Source organism: Mauremys mutica, chromosome 2 (assembly GCF_020497125.1).
Source record: "Mauremys mutica isolate MM-2020 ecotype Southern chromosome 2, ASM2049712v1, whole genome shotgun sequence".
Taxonomy (NCBI): domain Eukaryota; kingdom Metazoa; phylum Chordata; order Testudines; family Geoemydidae; genus Mauremys; species Mauremys mutica.
Genome location: NC_059073.1, coordinates 19685963 through 19700318, shown reverse-complemented (window position 1 = coordinate 19700318; position 14356 = coordinate 19685963). Strand labels below are relative to the sequence as shown.

General features: G+C 44.8%; 1 protein-coding gene across 1 annotated transcript in view; it reads right to left on the bottom strand.

Annotated features, from left to right (window-relative positions):
- The window catches only part of OC90 (otoconin 90), a 32831-nt gene that overhangs the window by 5637 nt on the left and 12838 nt on the right, over nucleotides 1-14356 (bottom strand). The window contains exons 8-17 of the mRNA XM_045008290.1: nucleotides 13043-13171; nucleotides 11103-11144; nucleotides 9625-9681; nucleotides 8524-8574; nucleotides 8350-8400; nucleotides 6548-6604; nucleotides 5833-5877; nucleotides 3540-3701; nucleotides 3002-3100; nucleotides 49-223 (exon numbers count right to left, since the gene is read on the bottom strand). Coding sequence (XP_044864225.1) covers nucleotides 49-223; nucleotides 3002-3100; nucleotides 3540-3701; nucleotides 5833-5877; nucleotides 6548-6604; nucleotides 8350-8400; nucleotides 8524-8574; nucleotides 9625-9681; nucleotides 11103-11144; nucleotides 13043-13171 — 868 coding nt within the window. The remainder of the gene's footprint in view (nucleotides 1-48; nucleotides 224-3001; nucleotides 3101-3539; nucleotides 3702-5832; nucleotides 5878-6547; nucleotides 6605-8349; nucleotides 8401-8523; nucleotides 8575-9624; nucleotides 9682-11102; nucleotides 11145-13042; nucleotides 13172-14356) is intronic.

Here is a 14356-nt window from a genome sequence, read left to right as displayed (position 1 = left end):
GATTAACAACAGACAGTGCCAACTAGCAGGTTGTTGACGATCCAGCACCTGTCCAGTACATCCGTAGGATAACCTCTTCCTTCTTGGCCACAGTAACAGCCATAAGATTCAAATTCCTGTGGGCATCGATCAGTCAAGCAAAATAGCATTTCTCCCAGCCGAGGCAGCTCCCGCTTCACCTTTCCGTTCCCACTCATTTGCAGAAAGGTGAATCTGTCACAGACTGTAAAGAGAGACATTTTGTTTACTAAGTAATGTGCACATTCTGGGCAGAGACCATGTCTTCTTTTTGTTTGGAACGGTCAGAGCTACCACAAACTCTCTCTCAAATTCTTACCCGTTTTACATAGTTTCTGCCTTCCATAATCCATGTCTCTCCTCAGAACCTTATTGAACATCTCTCTGATTACACAGGGTCCTCTGGAATGGGTCTGAATTTACCAGCTGATTTTCATAAAACTGGTGAGTGACATACAGCTTGTCTGTATTTCCACATACCACATGCTTCACAGGATCTTCAGCAGAATGTTATGCAAGACTGTAAGCCTCTTCAGGCAAGGATCAGGTTTTTGTTCTGTGTTTGTACAGGACAAGCACATGTGTGACTAAGACCCCCAAGTCACTATGGTAATACTATTAAATAATTACACAATGTTAGTCTTTCTGCTGTGTGTGTTCAGTGTCTAGCGTCACATGATGATCAGGACCTCTAGGCACTACCATAACAGGAATAAGAACAGCTGTAGTAGCACACTGTTAAAGGAGGTCAAATGTGTTCAATCAAATTAGACTCATGGGACTACCACTGTAGTTTTAGATGACTTGAGAAATCCTACATCTGCCTTTTCACTGGGATTAGATTTTCCTTCATTTACTTAGTTATTTTATTTTGTGTTATTCTTAAAGACCATCCCAATATTTCTATCCTTCCACCAAAACCACGACCATCTTGAAACCTAGCTGCAGTAACTCCCAAATTCCGGTTACTCCCCTATTATCTCCATGTAATTGTTTTAAAACTGGCTGTTCTACACTGAGCACAAATTGCCTTTGCTTAGAATAGATTCTAATGACTATTTCTTTGTGGAGAAGGAAAAGGCAGATGAAACGAGATCTTCCCTTCAAAGGGACTGGCGAGTAATTAAATGTTGTTATACCCGCTGAGCATCATTAAGAAAAGAGAGGCAGAGAATAGTCAAAATGGGAACACAGACTTTCATGACAGGAAAGCTGTTTTGCTCTGCAAGTGTAAGATGCAAATTAAAAGGGGTTGTGATATTAATGTTTTGCACTTAGGTAATGTTTCAGGTTAAATTGGGTCTTTCTCCCAAGGTTCCCAAAGCCATTTTAAGATGGTCGGAAATAAGAATGCAAGGCACTCATTCAGAGAACGAAGTGATTAAAATCCAGAGCTCACTCAGAGGAATGAATAAGGAGCAAGACAATGGCTATGTTGTGTCTGAAGGAAGGAACAACAGGGGCTAGAGCCCTGCTGCGGGACCGGGATCCCATGGGTCCCGCAGGACTCACTGCCATAACAGTGAGAGCAGGATAAAAATTCACCAAACAATGCGGGAACGGGTGGGAATGGATATTGTGGGCAGGATTTGAGTGGGATTAAAAAGAGAATCCCCCGCAGGACTCTAATAGGCGCATTTTTCAAAATGGAATTTGTGCCAGTTAACCCGCGCACACCATTAATGCTAAGTTGATACGTGTGTGTGACGTTCCTCCATAATCCACTTTAAATTTTTTCCTAATTAAGTTTGGCTACCAGAGGAGAGAGCGAGTGAGCAACCTGTTGCCTGCCTATTGACAAGAAGGATGGTTTTGTGGTTAAGGCTCTGGACTAAGACTCAGATCTGCCTTTGATCTCTACTTCTGCCACAGACTTCCTGTGTGATCCTCGGTAATCTACTTTAATCCCCATATGCCTCAGTCTCCCAATCTGTAAAACAGTGATAATACTCCCTTTGTCTTGTATATTTCTACCGAGAGGCCTTGGGGGCGCAGAGTGTGTGTTTCCACAGTGCTCAGCACAATGGGGCCTTAGTAATTAGTGATGCAGCAAGCAGTCAGAATTGAAGGAAATCTTTCTCACTGCTACATGCCCAGAGGCCCATGTTTGTCTGGCACAGCCTGGCCCCAGCTTGCATCCTCGAGCCTCTGGTGTCACCCCAGATGATGTCCCTTCTGAAATGTGACCCTCTTTCTCCTGTTCCACTCATACTCCAGGGCCCTGATCCCAGACTGGGGACTGTGGGCACTAATAGAATATGAGTAATTATTATCTAAAAGTCAACTTAAATAATTCAACCACTTGAGAAATGCCGGTTTCCCCCTGCCCTCTGGCTCCTGACTATCCATAGCCCCTAGCTTTGGGGCCATTCCCATCACCGCGTCTAACGCACAGTGGGGGATCTCCTGACGAAGCATGCTGAGACCTGCAACAGTGACAGCTCTCAGCCATCTTGGAGAACTCTTTCAACGCTGCACCGAGGTGCTGAAAATGAGACTGAGATGGGGAGCCCGGGAGGACAGTGGAGCTGTTAAGTGGCAGAGACAGGGTCTGGTAGGGAAAAAGTCCTTTTGCTACCTCTGATATTTGCAGGCAATAAAGTGTCATTTAGACTGGAAATTAAACTTGCTTTAAAACACAAAGCAAGTGAACATCCCTTCTCCGAGTCCATTTTCATCCACCTTTTATTTTAAAGGTACATTTACAAATAGTTTATAAGGGGTTAATGAGAGCTCCATATGCTAATAAATGTTAAATCATAGAATGTTAGAGTCCAGCACTGGTACAGATGGTTATAAGCACCTCAGCGGAAGGCACTAGAGAAATGATTACATCGCTGCTGATGCACTTATAACCATCAATAACACATGCTCTCCATGTCTGTAACGTGCTCAGAACAGCCTCCCCATGTGTAAACGTACCTTCGCTGTACAGCGTGACCCATTTTTCATTAGCTGTAACTGAGAAAACCATTATGTCTACCTTGTCTGACAGCTTCATCGGGCCCCCTCTCAGCGAGTGTCACTTCTGGGGATATCGCAGAGGAAGCTGTGCTCGCTTCTCCTATCTTAAAGCTTGTCTCTGCAGATCACATGATATACACGTTAACTCGCATTAGAAAGAACGGCACAAAGGCAAGAGGGCGCTCTCCTCGTTCCACTATCAACAGCGTCTCCGCAAGCATAGGCGCTGGGCCAGCAACGTGACTGAAATCCTTACAAATGTGAGCCCTTCGCGGGTGGACAAAAAGGTTTGTTCCAAACAGAATAGGCTGGGTGAGGCCTGCTTATAGCTTTGGTCAATGACCTCTTCTGATCTGTGCTCTGCACAGTGACATGCTGCTGTGAGTAAAGCCAATGTTATTCTAGGATGTCCATGTATGGATAATACATACATCTAGGGAGGTAATAGTGCCACTCCACGTGGCCTGGGGAAATACTGGGCCTGGGTAGCTGTGAACAGGAACAGGGATGTGGTTTAAGTTGAAATAGAAAATGAATTTCATTTGTTGTGCACTCACCTTGTTCTATTGTCGTGGTGGGATCGTTTTCAGTGGGTATCACATCTGGCTCTGTTGAGTTAATACCTGCTGTGGCTGTGGTTGGCCTTTCCATCGGGAAAGCATCCTCTGTAAGTCCTGAAGGTACACTCACAATTAAATCGCCTTCCTGCCCCCTCCGAACTGATGGAGAGAAAAGGAAAAGCAAGAAGGAGAAACAGCAGGATAATCACCAACAACATGCCCATTTAAATGGGAAGTAAATTGATCTCCTAGATAGCAGGAAAGAGTAATAATCCCAGACAGAACTGGCTTAAACCGCCAGCCATAGAAAGAAACCCCAAATTCCCACTCTTGTTAATTTCTTCACATTTCTTATGTATCTTAGAGTCATGCTGGTTAAAGATGGTGGTAAGTGTTTATTACAGATTAAAAAGAATGCATGTCACACTTGGAAGGTGAAGGATTATCCCGGGTAGCTAAATGACATAACCAGGTGATTGGGCAACCAGAAAAAGTGCAGGTCAATGTTGGTTTCCTGAGTTCATCACTCCTCTGTTCTTGGTCCATCACCCCATCAAAGTAGCCCAGCGGCGCTGAAGTGAATAGCGGCGTGAGAGGTGGTGACACACTCTTCTAGCTCAGGTTTGGCGGGTGAGTCAGGAGAACATGAAGAGACTGTGACGGGTAGAATGCAGAGTAGTGGCTCCATTCACTTATGTGCTCTTGTATTCCCCTGCATACACACTACTGTTGTTTATGGAGCTCAGCGAGTTTTGGTGGAGACTGGTAGCCTTGGCATGAGGCCGGGAGATTTCAGTGAGAAGGAAAGCACACAGAAGGGCATGTGAAGAAAGGAACTGACAATAAAGTATTTACCAATTGCTTAGCAGGGTTCAAGTGGGTTGGACTTAGAGCTCTGTGAAGAACTCATTTTTCGGTTCAGTGGCTGAACCTTAACATTTTTTTTAAAAGCTTTGGGTCAACACTAAATGAACATTTTTTGACAGAACAAAAAGTAAAAAAAAAAAATGTTGTTTCAGGTCAAATTACATTTTATTCAACCCAAAACAAAACAAGTTGTTTCCTTTTTTTTAACCTTTTCAATAAAACAAGAAAAATTCAAAACAAAAAGTCATTTCAAATCAAAACATTGACGTGTTTCATTTTTAAAATGCCAAAATGAAACATTTTTATTTTTTTCAGAATTTCTTTTCCTGAACCAATCTGGTATATTGCACGTGAATTTGTGCAGTTTTGATCAGCCCAAGAATGCATTTTTTTCAGGGGAAAACCAAGTTTAATCCAAGAAGCTTTGGTCATTGCTAGTGGGGTTGCTGGTTGTGACGCAGTGAAATGTGAGCAATGCTCAATAGTCATAGACAGTATAACCAGAGTTAGGATGCTTTACTTTGCAGGCATCTCGCCATGAACAGCTACAACACTTCACATTGCAGACAACAGTGATTGCTATGAGTGATGCCCAGAGGTTTTGGGATGTGTGTGTTGGACCTTTAACATTTCTGTGTTTAAGAGCTGGTGAACGGTGCTGCATTGAGATCCATCAAGGCTGAAGTAATGTGTCTATACACAGACCAGACAACACTGGCTGCCCCTCACTGCTTTGCCAATCTGCCTCAGACCTGTCCTGCAGGAACCAAATTGCCAGGGGTGAGAAGGTAGTTCAGTCTCCATGCTCATTCTCTCCTTTGTCTTCCAACAGGTCTCCTGAGGTGGTGGAGTTAGTTTGTGCAACACATGTTTATTGGGAAATGGTTTGAAAGCATTAATATTATTATACAGTACCCAAAAGTGTGCTAGACCCCTCTCAGTACAGAGAACTAGCATTATCATTAATAGTAGTATTATCCCCATTGCACGGATGGAGGAACTGAGGCCAAGAGGTAAACTGACTTGTTGACAGCTTTGGAGTATGCCAGTCTCAGAGGCAGGGTTAGAACTCAGAAGGTGCTTGTTAATTGTAGCAATCTCCCAAGAACTTGGTGGATAACTCCTCTCTGATGCAGACACTCATCTTTCTGGTATGTGTTTGTCCTGGGCCAAGGACAATGGGCCCTGATCCCTGACTGGGAACCCTGAGCACTATTGCAGTACAAATAATTCTAATACCCAAGTCAGAGATGGCACAGATGAAAAATTGCTTCCCCCCCCCCGTGACCCCCTCTCACATTCAGTGTCACCTGAAATTTCCCTGGTCCAGTTCAGTTCATCTGAATTAGCCTCATAAAGGTCAACTGAAAATAAAAGTGTGTTGTAGGATATCAAACCAGGGGTCCTGGTGCTGTCTCCTTACTTTCAGTTGCAGCTGCTGCTGTGGCTGTGATCTTCACTGTAGTAACTGCAAAACATTAAGCAGCTTTTAGGTCATGAAAGAATTCTATGCAATGCTATGCAGGAGGTGAGAAAAGAGCATTATAATGGTCCCCTCTGGCTGTAATATCTATGAATGTGCTTTAAAGGATCATTATATTAGAAAACCTGATGTTAATGGAGGGTTAGATTTTCAAAGGCACAAAGTGCATTGAAGTCAAGGCGCACAGGGCAATTAGCTCCCGGTTGGGCCTTTGAAATTGCAGCTAGAAATAATTTATGAAATTTAAACAATGTTCACTGAAAATGGTTCTTTGCCTTGACTCTCCAGCCGAGGCTGCGATCCTGATATTGCACTATGCTGCTAGACAGTGCCAGAGGGTAATGACAAATCTAGTTTCATCGCTCAAATTCAGTGAAAGGAAAAAACTAAACAGCATAAAAATGGTGAAATGGCCAATTCAGTTTTAACACTCGTCATTTAAATGAGATTTTTAACTTGGCTTTCGCTTTAAAAATAAAAACAATTTTTCTCCCAGGAAAGATTAAAAAAAAAAAGAATTCAAAGCAGGTGAGCCATAATATTACTATAGTAATCACTTCAAATGGCATTGTGCTACCAAGTGCCTTGCTATAGTCACACATCTGCAGGTTTATTCTCACCCCTGTCCTCTAGTCAAGCTCTAAGATTCACTTACCTGTTAGCGTGGGATCCACGAAGGAAGCAGATATGCCTTCGTGATCTCTTGCGATAACTAGACCGGAAAGCAGAAGCACTAGGGTAGTGAACCAAACAATTGTTTAGTGGCTTTGATCTGAGATTCTCAAAGAAGAACCAACTGTCGTCATTACCTCGTTGTCCAGATGAGGAACTGAGGCACAGAGATGCTAAGTCAATGGTCCTCAAAGAGATTTAGGCGTTTGCTCTGCTCGGTGCTGTGATGCCTAAACCCCAGGCGACCTGCCCGCTAATGAAATCTTCACCCCGAGTTAGGTGCCCAGGCTCCCCATACAATGCATGGGCAAGTTATGGCCTAAGAGAGGGAGCCTCAGGAGTCAGTAAACTGAGCAGGGAGCAATCTAAGGTAGCCAGGATGAAATGCCAGGGAGAGGGGTTTAGGCACCTATGCAGCTGAGCTGGTGCACCCGGCGGATGGGTCAAAGATAGGATTTTCCCTCCACTCAGGATCCTCGGCCTGAACCCTTCCCTGGAGTGAGGCACCTAAGCCAAGTCTTAGGCATGCTCAGAGCTTGGCTACAGGATCAGGCCATGCTGGCAACACAGCGACTAGTCTGAGAATCCCACTTCAGGTTTGGCTTGAGCTCGAGCGCTAACCTGCTCGTTAGCTGCGGGGCAGGGGCAGTGCAGCTTCGCACAGGCCAGCTGACTACAGCTAATGCCGCTGTATGACCGCATGGAGCTTACAGTGGCTGATTTGCCAGAAAAATAAAACCACCACTAAAACCTCCTTGCCTCTGCTTTGGGAGTCCTCAGGACCAAGTCACTGGGCTCAGCAGAAATAGCCACTGAAGACAGAAAATGTGAGTCCTTTATCAGAAAACAAACTGTAAGGAAGTACAGACCTTGGTGAAATGCAAAGATGGTGAACGCAGCCTTTGCACAAGGCCTTGTGATAGGGTGGAAAAAGTGAAAATGTCACCACTGGAGGTTTGTACTCTCTCTTCTATTTGCAGTAGATGAAAATGTGTTTTGTGGATAAAACGATAAATGGTTTTGAGCCCATTATAAAATACACCTGTCACTAGGTGCTTGCAATGCTTTTCACTTTACTAATAAGCCCCACAAACACTACTCTAAAGTGGAGGTATAATAGCACACCCATTTTACAGATGAGTAAACCTAAGTTAAGGTCCAAAATTTCAATAGTGTCTCTGTGAAAGTTTTAAGATGTGCACCCATAATTAGTGGACAGCGGGCTGGATTCTTAAGTGTTTGTCTATGGTTGACCAGAAAGTCATTTACAGAGCTGGAAATGAAACCCAATTCTCCTCTCCTAACCATTAGGCAGCACTACCTTTGCATGCTACATTCATCCTGAGAAGTGCTTTTTTTTTGCCTGCATTTTAATCATTTAGAGATGCAGATCATAAACGACCCTAAAATTGGTGTCTGCATATTTATACCAGAGTAGTTAGCGTTTGCTTCTGGGATGTAAGAAAGCATAGATGCCCTGTAATGACAAGCACTCAGCATTGGCTTTACTCTGCTCCAGTGAGGTCAATGGGAACACTCTAACAGATATCAATGGGAGTAGAGGTGGTTCAGTGCTTTTCAGAATCCCACCCTCCGTTTACTAGATACATTTACTAGCTATGTTACAAGCAGCGTTTCCAACTTTGTGAATTTCCTAATAAAGGTTTATATTTGCTGCAGCTATTTTTGGTCTCGTGTTGATGTGCTAATTACATAGGCCTCTTTATCGTTATGTTTTTTGAAAAGGATCATTACAGACATGCAAATACAGAAACTGCCACTCACATTCTGCTTTGGGCGTTCTCCCCCGTGCACTGCTGAGCTCTCTGGGACTCACTGTAAATACACAAACCGAGGCTGGAGTTGTTGTCTGATCAGAAAAGCGAGCTGCAAACGATAAAGTAAGAGATGTGGCGTACGACAAGGGGAGGACAGCTATGAGGTAACAATATCACTTACACTCAGAAGTGGCGGGTTTCAAGCTGGTATTGCTGGCTGCAGGTAGAATTCCTTTAAAAACAAAAAACACACAGTGTTGTCTTAACATTCACAAGCGACCTTGGGATTTTCTACTCTTCCAGACTCGTGCTTGGTGTGATGGCTCAGAGCAACCCCATTGTTCAGGGACCCAGATTCCAAAAAGGCACCTGGGCTCTGCCGAGTGGCGATCAGGCATGTTGGTGACAGTGTATTTGGCCTGGGACCGCGGCGCAGAGGCTGTCTAGCCTGTCTGCTTTGCCCAGCTCCCCTTCTTGCTAATACCTGACGCAATAACAGATGATGCATTCCCATGTCCCTACAAAGACATCCCATGGCCGGCCTGCTATGTGGAAAATCCTTCAAAGCAGCAGCCTCCCCTCTTCCCCACAAGTGACGCGTTTGGCTTTGGAGAAATACATTAATCTGGCTTCTCTTCTGTGTTTCTCTAAGGCGAGCATTAGATTTCACCCGCAACAGCCCAGCATACGTTCTCTGCATGGAGGGCAGAGGTAAAACCCCTGCACACGACACCACAGATTTACACTGTGCTTTACATAGATCGGCCCCATTCCCTTGAAAGGTCTGTTCAAGGAGCAGCTCTGCTGGCTCTGTCTAAAGCTGGAGTCCTCTTACAGTGAAATCTCCCTCCCCCCCTCCCCCGCACCCCATCCCAATGCAATGACTTCACTATGAGTCAAAGCCTGACGTCCTTATTAAGGCAAGTCTCCTGTTGACGTCATTAACTAATTTCCTCGAGTAAGAGCTAAGCAAAGACCTCACGATTTGATCCTGGACGTCAGAATTACACATGGCACATTCCAGTGCATTAAAAATTTCTGGCTGGAGACTGTTATTGTGTGTTGTATTAAAGCGAGTCCTCCCAGCAGAGGGCACCTACAAATCCAAAACACCATACTCTGGGACTTAGTCTTGTACTGGCTCACAGGACCAATGGTAGGTTCTTTTAGATTCGCCCTTTTGGTTAACTCGGAGCATATTTCAGTCTTTTCCCTGGATTATTTATTTCACTGGTTCTGAAATTTGTTGGAAATGTTTCTTCTGCAGAGTCAATGCACAAACCTTCTGTCATGGAAGTAGTTGTCAGCAGTGGGTTATCACCCCTGTGGTACAGAAGCTCTGCAAAAATAAAGGAGGTCTCATTTCACTAGCCGTAAAAACACAATCAGCTCATGGGCAATTCAAGAGGCATCAACTGAGTGTAACATGACTACGGTCATTAGCAGTACTGGCGCAAGTGGAACCTGATTTATTTCGGTTCATTATTGCTGTACTGTTGGTTCAGTGCTGACACTACCCAGTAGTCAGTGCTGTACAACATGAACAAAGTCCAGGCCCTGCCCGACAGAGCTTTCAGTTGAAAACATTTACTGAAACTCCTTCATGGTCATTATTCTTTAAGGCTCCAGTTGAACAAGGTACTCAGGACCACACTACCTTTAACGCATGAGCATGCTTAACATGAGGTACTTACTTAAGTATCTTGCTGAATCAGGGCCTAAGATGTTATAGTTAGAAAAGTGTGCATGTAAAATGGCATGAATCTGATCTTTTTATCATTGCCATCTTTAACATGTGGGAGGCAGCCTGTTTTAAACCAGTGGTGTTTGTATGTGTATATTAGATACACACACACACACACACACACACACACACACGAATTTGGATAGTTGAACAATCTATTTTTTTAAATACATATGTTCTTCCGTAGTTGGACACACAGAACTACCTCTTAAAATTATGAGCATTGTGGGTAACATTTTCACAGCACCTCTCAAAGGGCATGTCTGCCTGTAGTGCCCCCTGCTGGCCAATTTGACTCAACAGCACCCTTCCTCAATTTCTCCTGCAGTGGTTCCCCGGAATAATCCACAGAGATTTTATGTCTAATAACAAGCAACATTCTTGGAGACTGGTTTATTAATATGAAATACACCCAAAGTAGCTCTCTTCCACTCAAGACTCCTATGGGGCACAGCCCCTCCTCCTTGGTCTGTCTGGCTCCAAACCTCTCCACAAAGTTATCAGCCCTTCCCAAATTCTGCTGAGTTCAGGGCTTCACGGGCCCTTACTTGGGCCTGTGTGCATTGGGATCTCAGCTACATCCATCCTAAACCGTTTCAGCAGCTCTTCTCTCTCAGCTGCTGTTTACCCCTTTATAAGGCCCAGGTGCTTTCTCTTAAGCCCATTTGGGCAGCAGACAACCAGTCACATGGGCCACTGGACCCTGCTCCCTCTTAAAGGAGCCAGTCACCCTATGACAGTGACTCAACCTGTCAATGATTTAGAAGTCTAAATCCCATTTACAAATGTGACTTAGGAACCTGCCTGAGTCACCTTTGAAAATGGGACTTAGGCTCCTTAGGCACGTTTGACAACTTTCCCCGTTGTATTTTAGCATCTTGCTTCAGAGGTGTTGCACTTTGCTTTTCTTTAAAGAATCCCTCTGCTGAAGTGTGCACTAGCTTTTTTTTTGCGATCGATAAGCTGATATAAATTGAATACGTTAAAGGCAAAGGATTCTAGAGCTCAGGACATACCCTCCATTTGAAGCGTTGTCAATCCTTTCTTGCTAGTTGTTTCTGAGAAGAAGAGAGATCATAGCTGATATACTATTAGGAAGCATTTTTTTCAAAGCCTGAAACACACAGTGCGGCTATACAGGAAGGTCCCCAAATGAGCGACTATGATGGGGCCACTGGCATGCAATGAGTTAATAGGGCCCTAGGGAGGCTGTGCAGAGAGCAGCCAATAGGAGAGGAGCTGCGAAGAACAGCCAATCAGGGCTCAGCAGGCCCATATAAGAAGAGCCACAGGGCAGAGCAGGTGCAGTTACACCCTGAAGCGAAAGGAGAGAGAACTGGGTGCCTAGTAAGGAGACAGAAGCTAGTTCCCTGGACAGAGCAGTACTGCTAGCAGAGATGGGGGAGCTAGAGAAGAGCTCCTGGCTGGCTGCTGGGATTTGCATGCTGAGACCCTGAGGCAAGGACAAAGAGGGTGCTGGGGGCACTGGGGAAGTGGCCAGACAATTGGCTGCAGTCATCACTGGAGAAGTGGTGGGACAGTTGGACTGCAATACTTGTCCCTGGAAGGAGGGGGACACAGATTTTGACATGACCGGAGGCTGTGTCATGAAGAGAACACTGCCTTCCTTGGAGTGAGATGTGTCCGGGAGCAGAAGTCTCAGCAGCTGAGGCCCCACTGGGAGTGGGTGTACCGACTTGCGGAGCTAATTCCTAAGACGACTAGTAGGAGGCACCAGCGTGGTGAGTGGAGCCCCATCATGGTGACCGTCAAATGAAAAGATTTCTTGATTTATGAGGGCTCTGTTCCACCAAGATATATACCTGGGAACCTTTGAATCCCAAACTAGTCGGGGGGATCACTGACCTCAGAGAGAAACTACCCTTAACATCAGTACTAAGCAGAGCGGTCTGCAGGACAATAATGCTGTTTGGGTTTGTGAAATGGAATAGTCTTGAAACAACTATTTTTATATCAAAACCCTGAGCTTTTTGATTTGGGTCTCTCTCAATAGAGGTGAACTTCCCAGCTTCCATGCTAACATCTCGGCTCTTGGGCCTGTCACTTACCCTCCATTTCCCTGTCTATAGAGTAGGGATGACACTTGCCAGCTTTGCAGGGTTCTGGGAGGAGTAACTCTGCCAAGAACGTTAAGTAGGTTATATTGGTAAAGTACTTGGCAGATTAAAAAAAGAAGGCTGTGTAAATGAGCTAAGCGTAACAACCTTTAGGCACTCTAATGTTTCCGGTGCTTCCCCGAGGCTCCTGCAAGCACACACACAGGCTGCTAAGCACTTTTGGAAACGTGGCCACTGAGCTGGGCTGAGAAGCTGCCCCTGTTAGTTCAAGGCCAGCCCAAGGCCAGAGTATCCAAAAGTCAGCGCCATCTCATAATCCGTTCGATGGCCTATTTGAAACGAGTTGGGGGATCTCACTAAACAAGTGTCCATAACAATAAAATTATAGCCCAGATCAGTAGCCCTTTGGGCAGCCTTAGAGGTCAATGGATGGAAATGGAGATGAATACCTCTCTCATCCTGACCTTACCCTACACTCTGCCATGCCAGGGAGGGGTCCCATAAGGTGAGCAGAGTGGGGAAGCTTGTCTCCCCTCTCACCCATGAATTACCTTTACTATGAGCAAAGAGAGGACTTCAACTGTCAGGGCTGTCAGTCTGGCCCCATTCACACACAAACTTGCTCTGTAGATCTGGCCATCTAGTCAAATCACCTGAATTAATCCCCACCCTCCTACCACTAGGATTCACTAAGTCACAGTAAATGGAAATGATGCATGAAGCAGAGAACAGGACAGACATTGATGCCATCTGCAGCGTAAGAAACCGAGACACCAGTGGCGGCACTATTCTCCTTGGATCTCATTTGGTGCCCTTTCTCCTGATGGAAAGATTCCCATTGACTTGAATGGTCAGTAGATCAGGCCCTTTATTATTACCTGTAACCTGACCTGGACAGAAGGAGACATCCAGGCCGTTCAAGGAAGAGTTAACGTGTGAATGGACAAAACACTCAATAGCCGCTTTGTCACAATTGCAGAGAAGCCGTTCACAAGGATCCCCAGACTCTGGAGTAAAAACAAAAATCCAGACAAGGTACCATTGAAATATCTGTTTCCACCATCTGCCTCTGCCTCTCCGGCTTTCCATCGACAGCTCCATTTCATTGTGCAGAACATAACCCTGTACTGTGTTTCTGCAAGTACCAAGGATAAATAAACTCCGGCTTTACAAAGCAATACGATTTAAATTATTCTAGGGAAATTCATGGTGACGTTTCAAGTAAATGTTGTTGTTTTTCCATTCTACCACTGGCTAGAGATCATACTCGGTGCAGCTCTCACTGTACTTACTGTAGGGGATATTACAGAACATGCTTTGCATTACAGTACAGGTTGCCAAACAATTTCAATCGCAACCTTCTGTTTTCCCACACTGAGAACTCTGTGACAAATTCACCTTTGAGAAGAATATTTATTTCCAGGCTGACACCCTAAGCAAGGGCAATATTTTTTTTCAGTTTGAACAAAAATACCTTTGCCATTTTCCAGTAAAGGGGGACTTTCCCCATTGTGACATGCTTTTTTGGAGACAGAGCTAAAGCAAAAATGGCTTTGGTGTGAGACTAGAAAGGATTATGGGATCAGATTATTAGTTAAACCAGGCTTACCCCAGATTGGCGCTATCACTGCGTTAGCTACGCTACATTTACAATGGTGTAACAGCGATCAAAACTGGCCCCTGGTCTTTACAGAGGACTAGTGCTTGATGGGAAATTGTTTTAAATAGAAACCATATAGAGGAGTGAAAAATCACTTCGGCACATCATGGCAACATCTGCTCAGATTTTACCAGAGCTGAGTGGAGCTCCCTCCCCTTACAAGGTCATTTCAATGCCCCTTTTCTCCACTGCTGCCAACTTTCAGGTGGTAAATAAGCACCCCGACCTTCACAATAAGGCAAAAATCAAGCTAATCCCATTTTGAAACAAGGCCATAACAAGCCAATCCCTAATAACGCCAACACTCTGTGTGACTGGATCCCCCTGGCATGCAGCCTGGGACTATGGTGGGCCCGCTGTTCACCCCTGACTCTCTCTTCCCCCCTTGCCCCTGCTTGTCAGGAGCCAATCAAAAAAAATCAACAAGCTGCAACAAGCCAAACAAGCGATAAGCCAATTAAGCCAAAAACAGGCCCAATTTCTGCGTTTTGTCCCATGAGTTTGGCATGTCTGCTTTTCTCTATGCTGATTG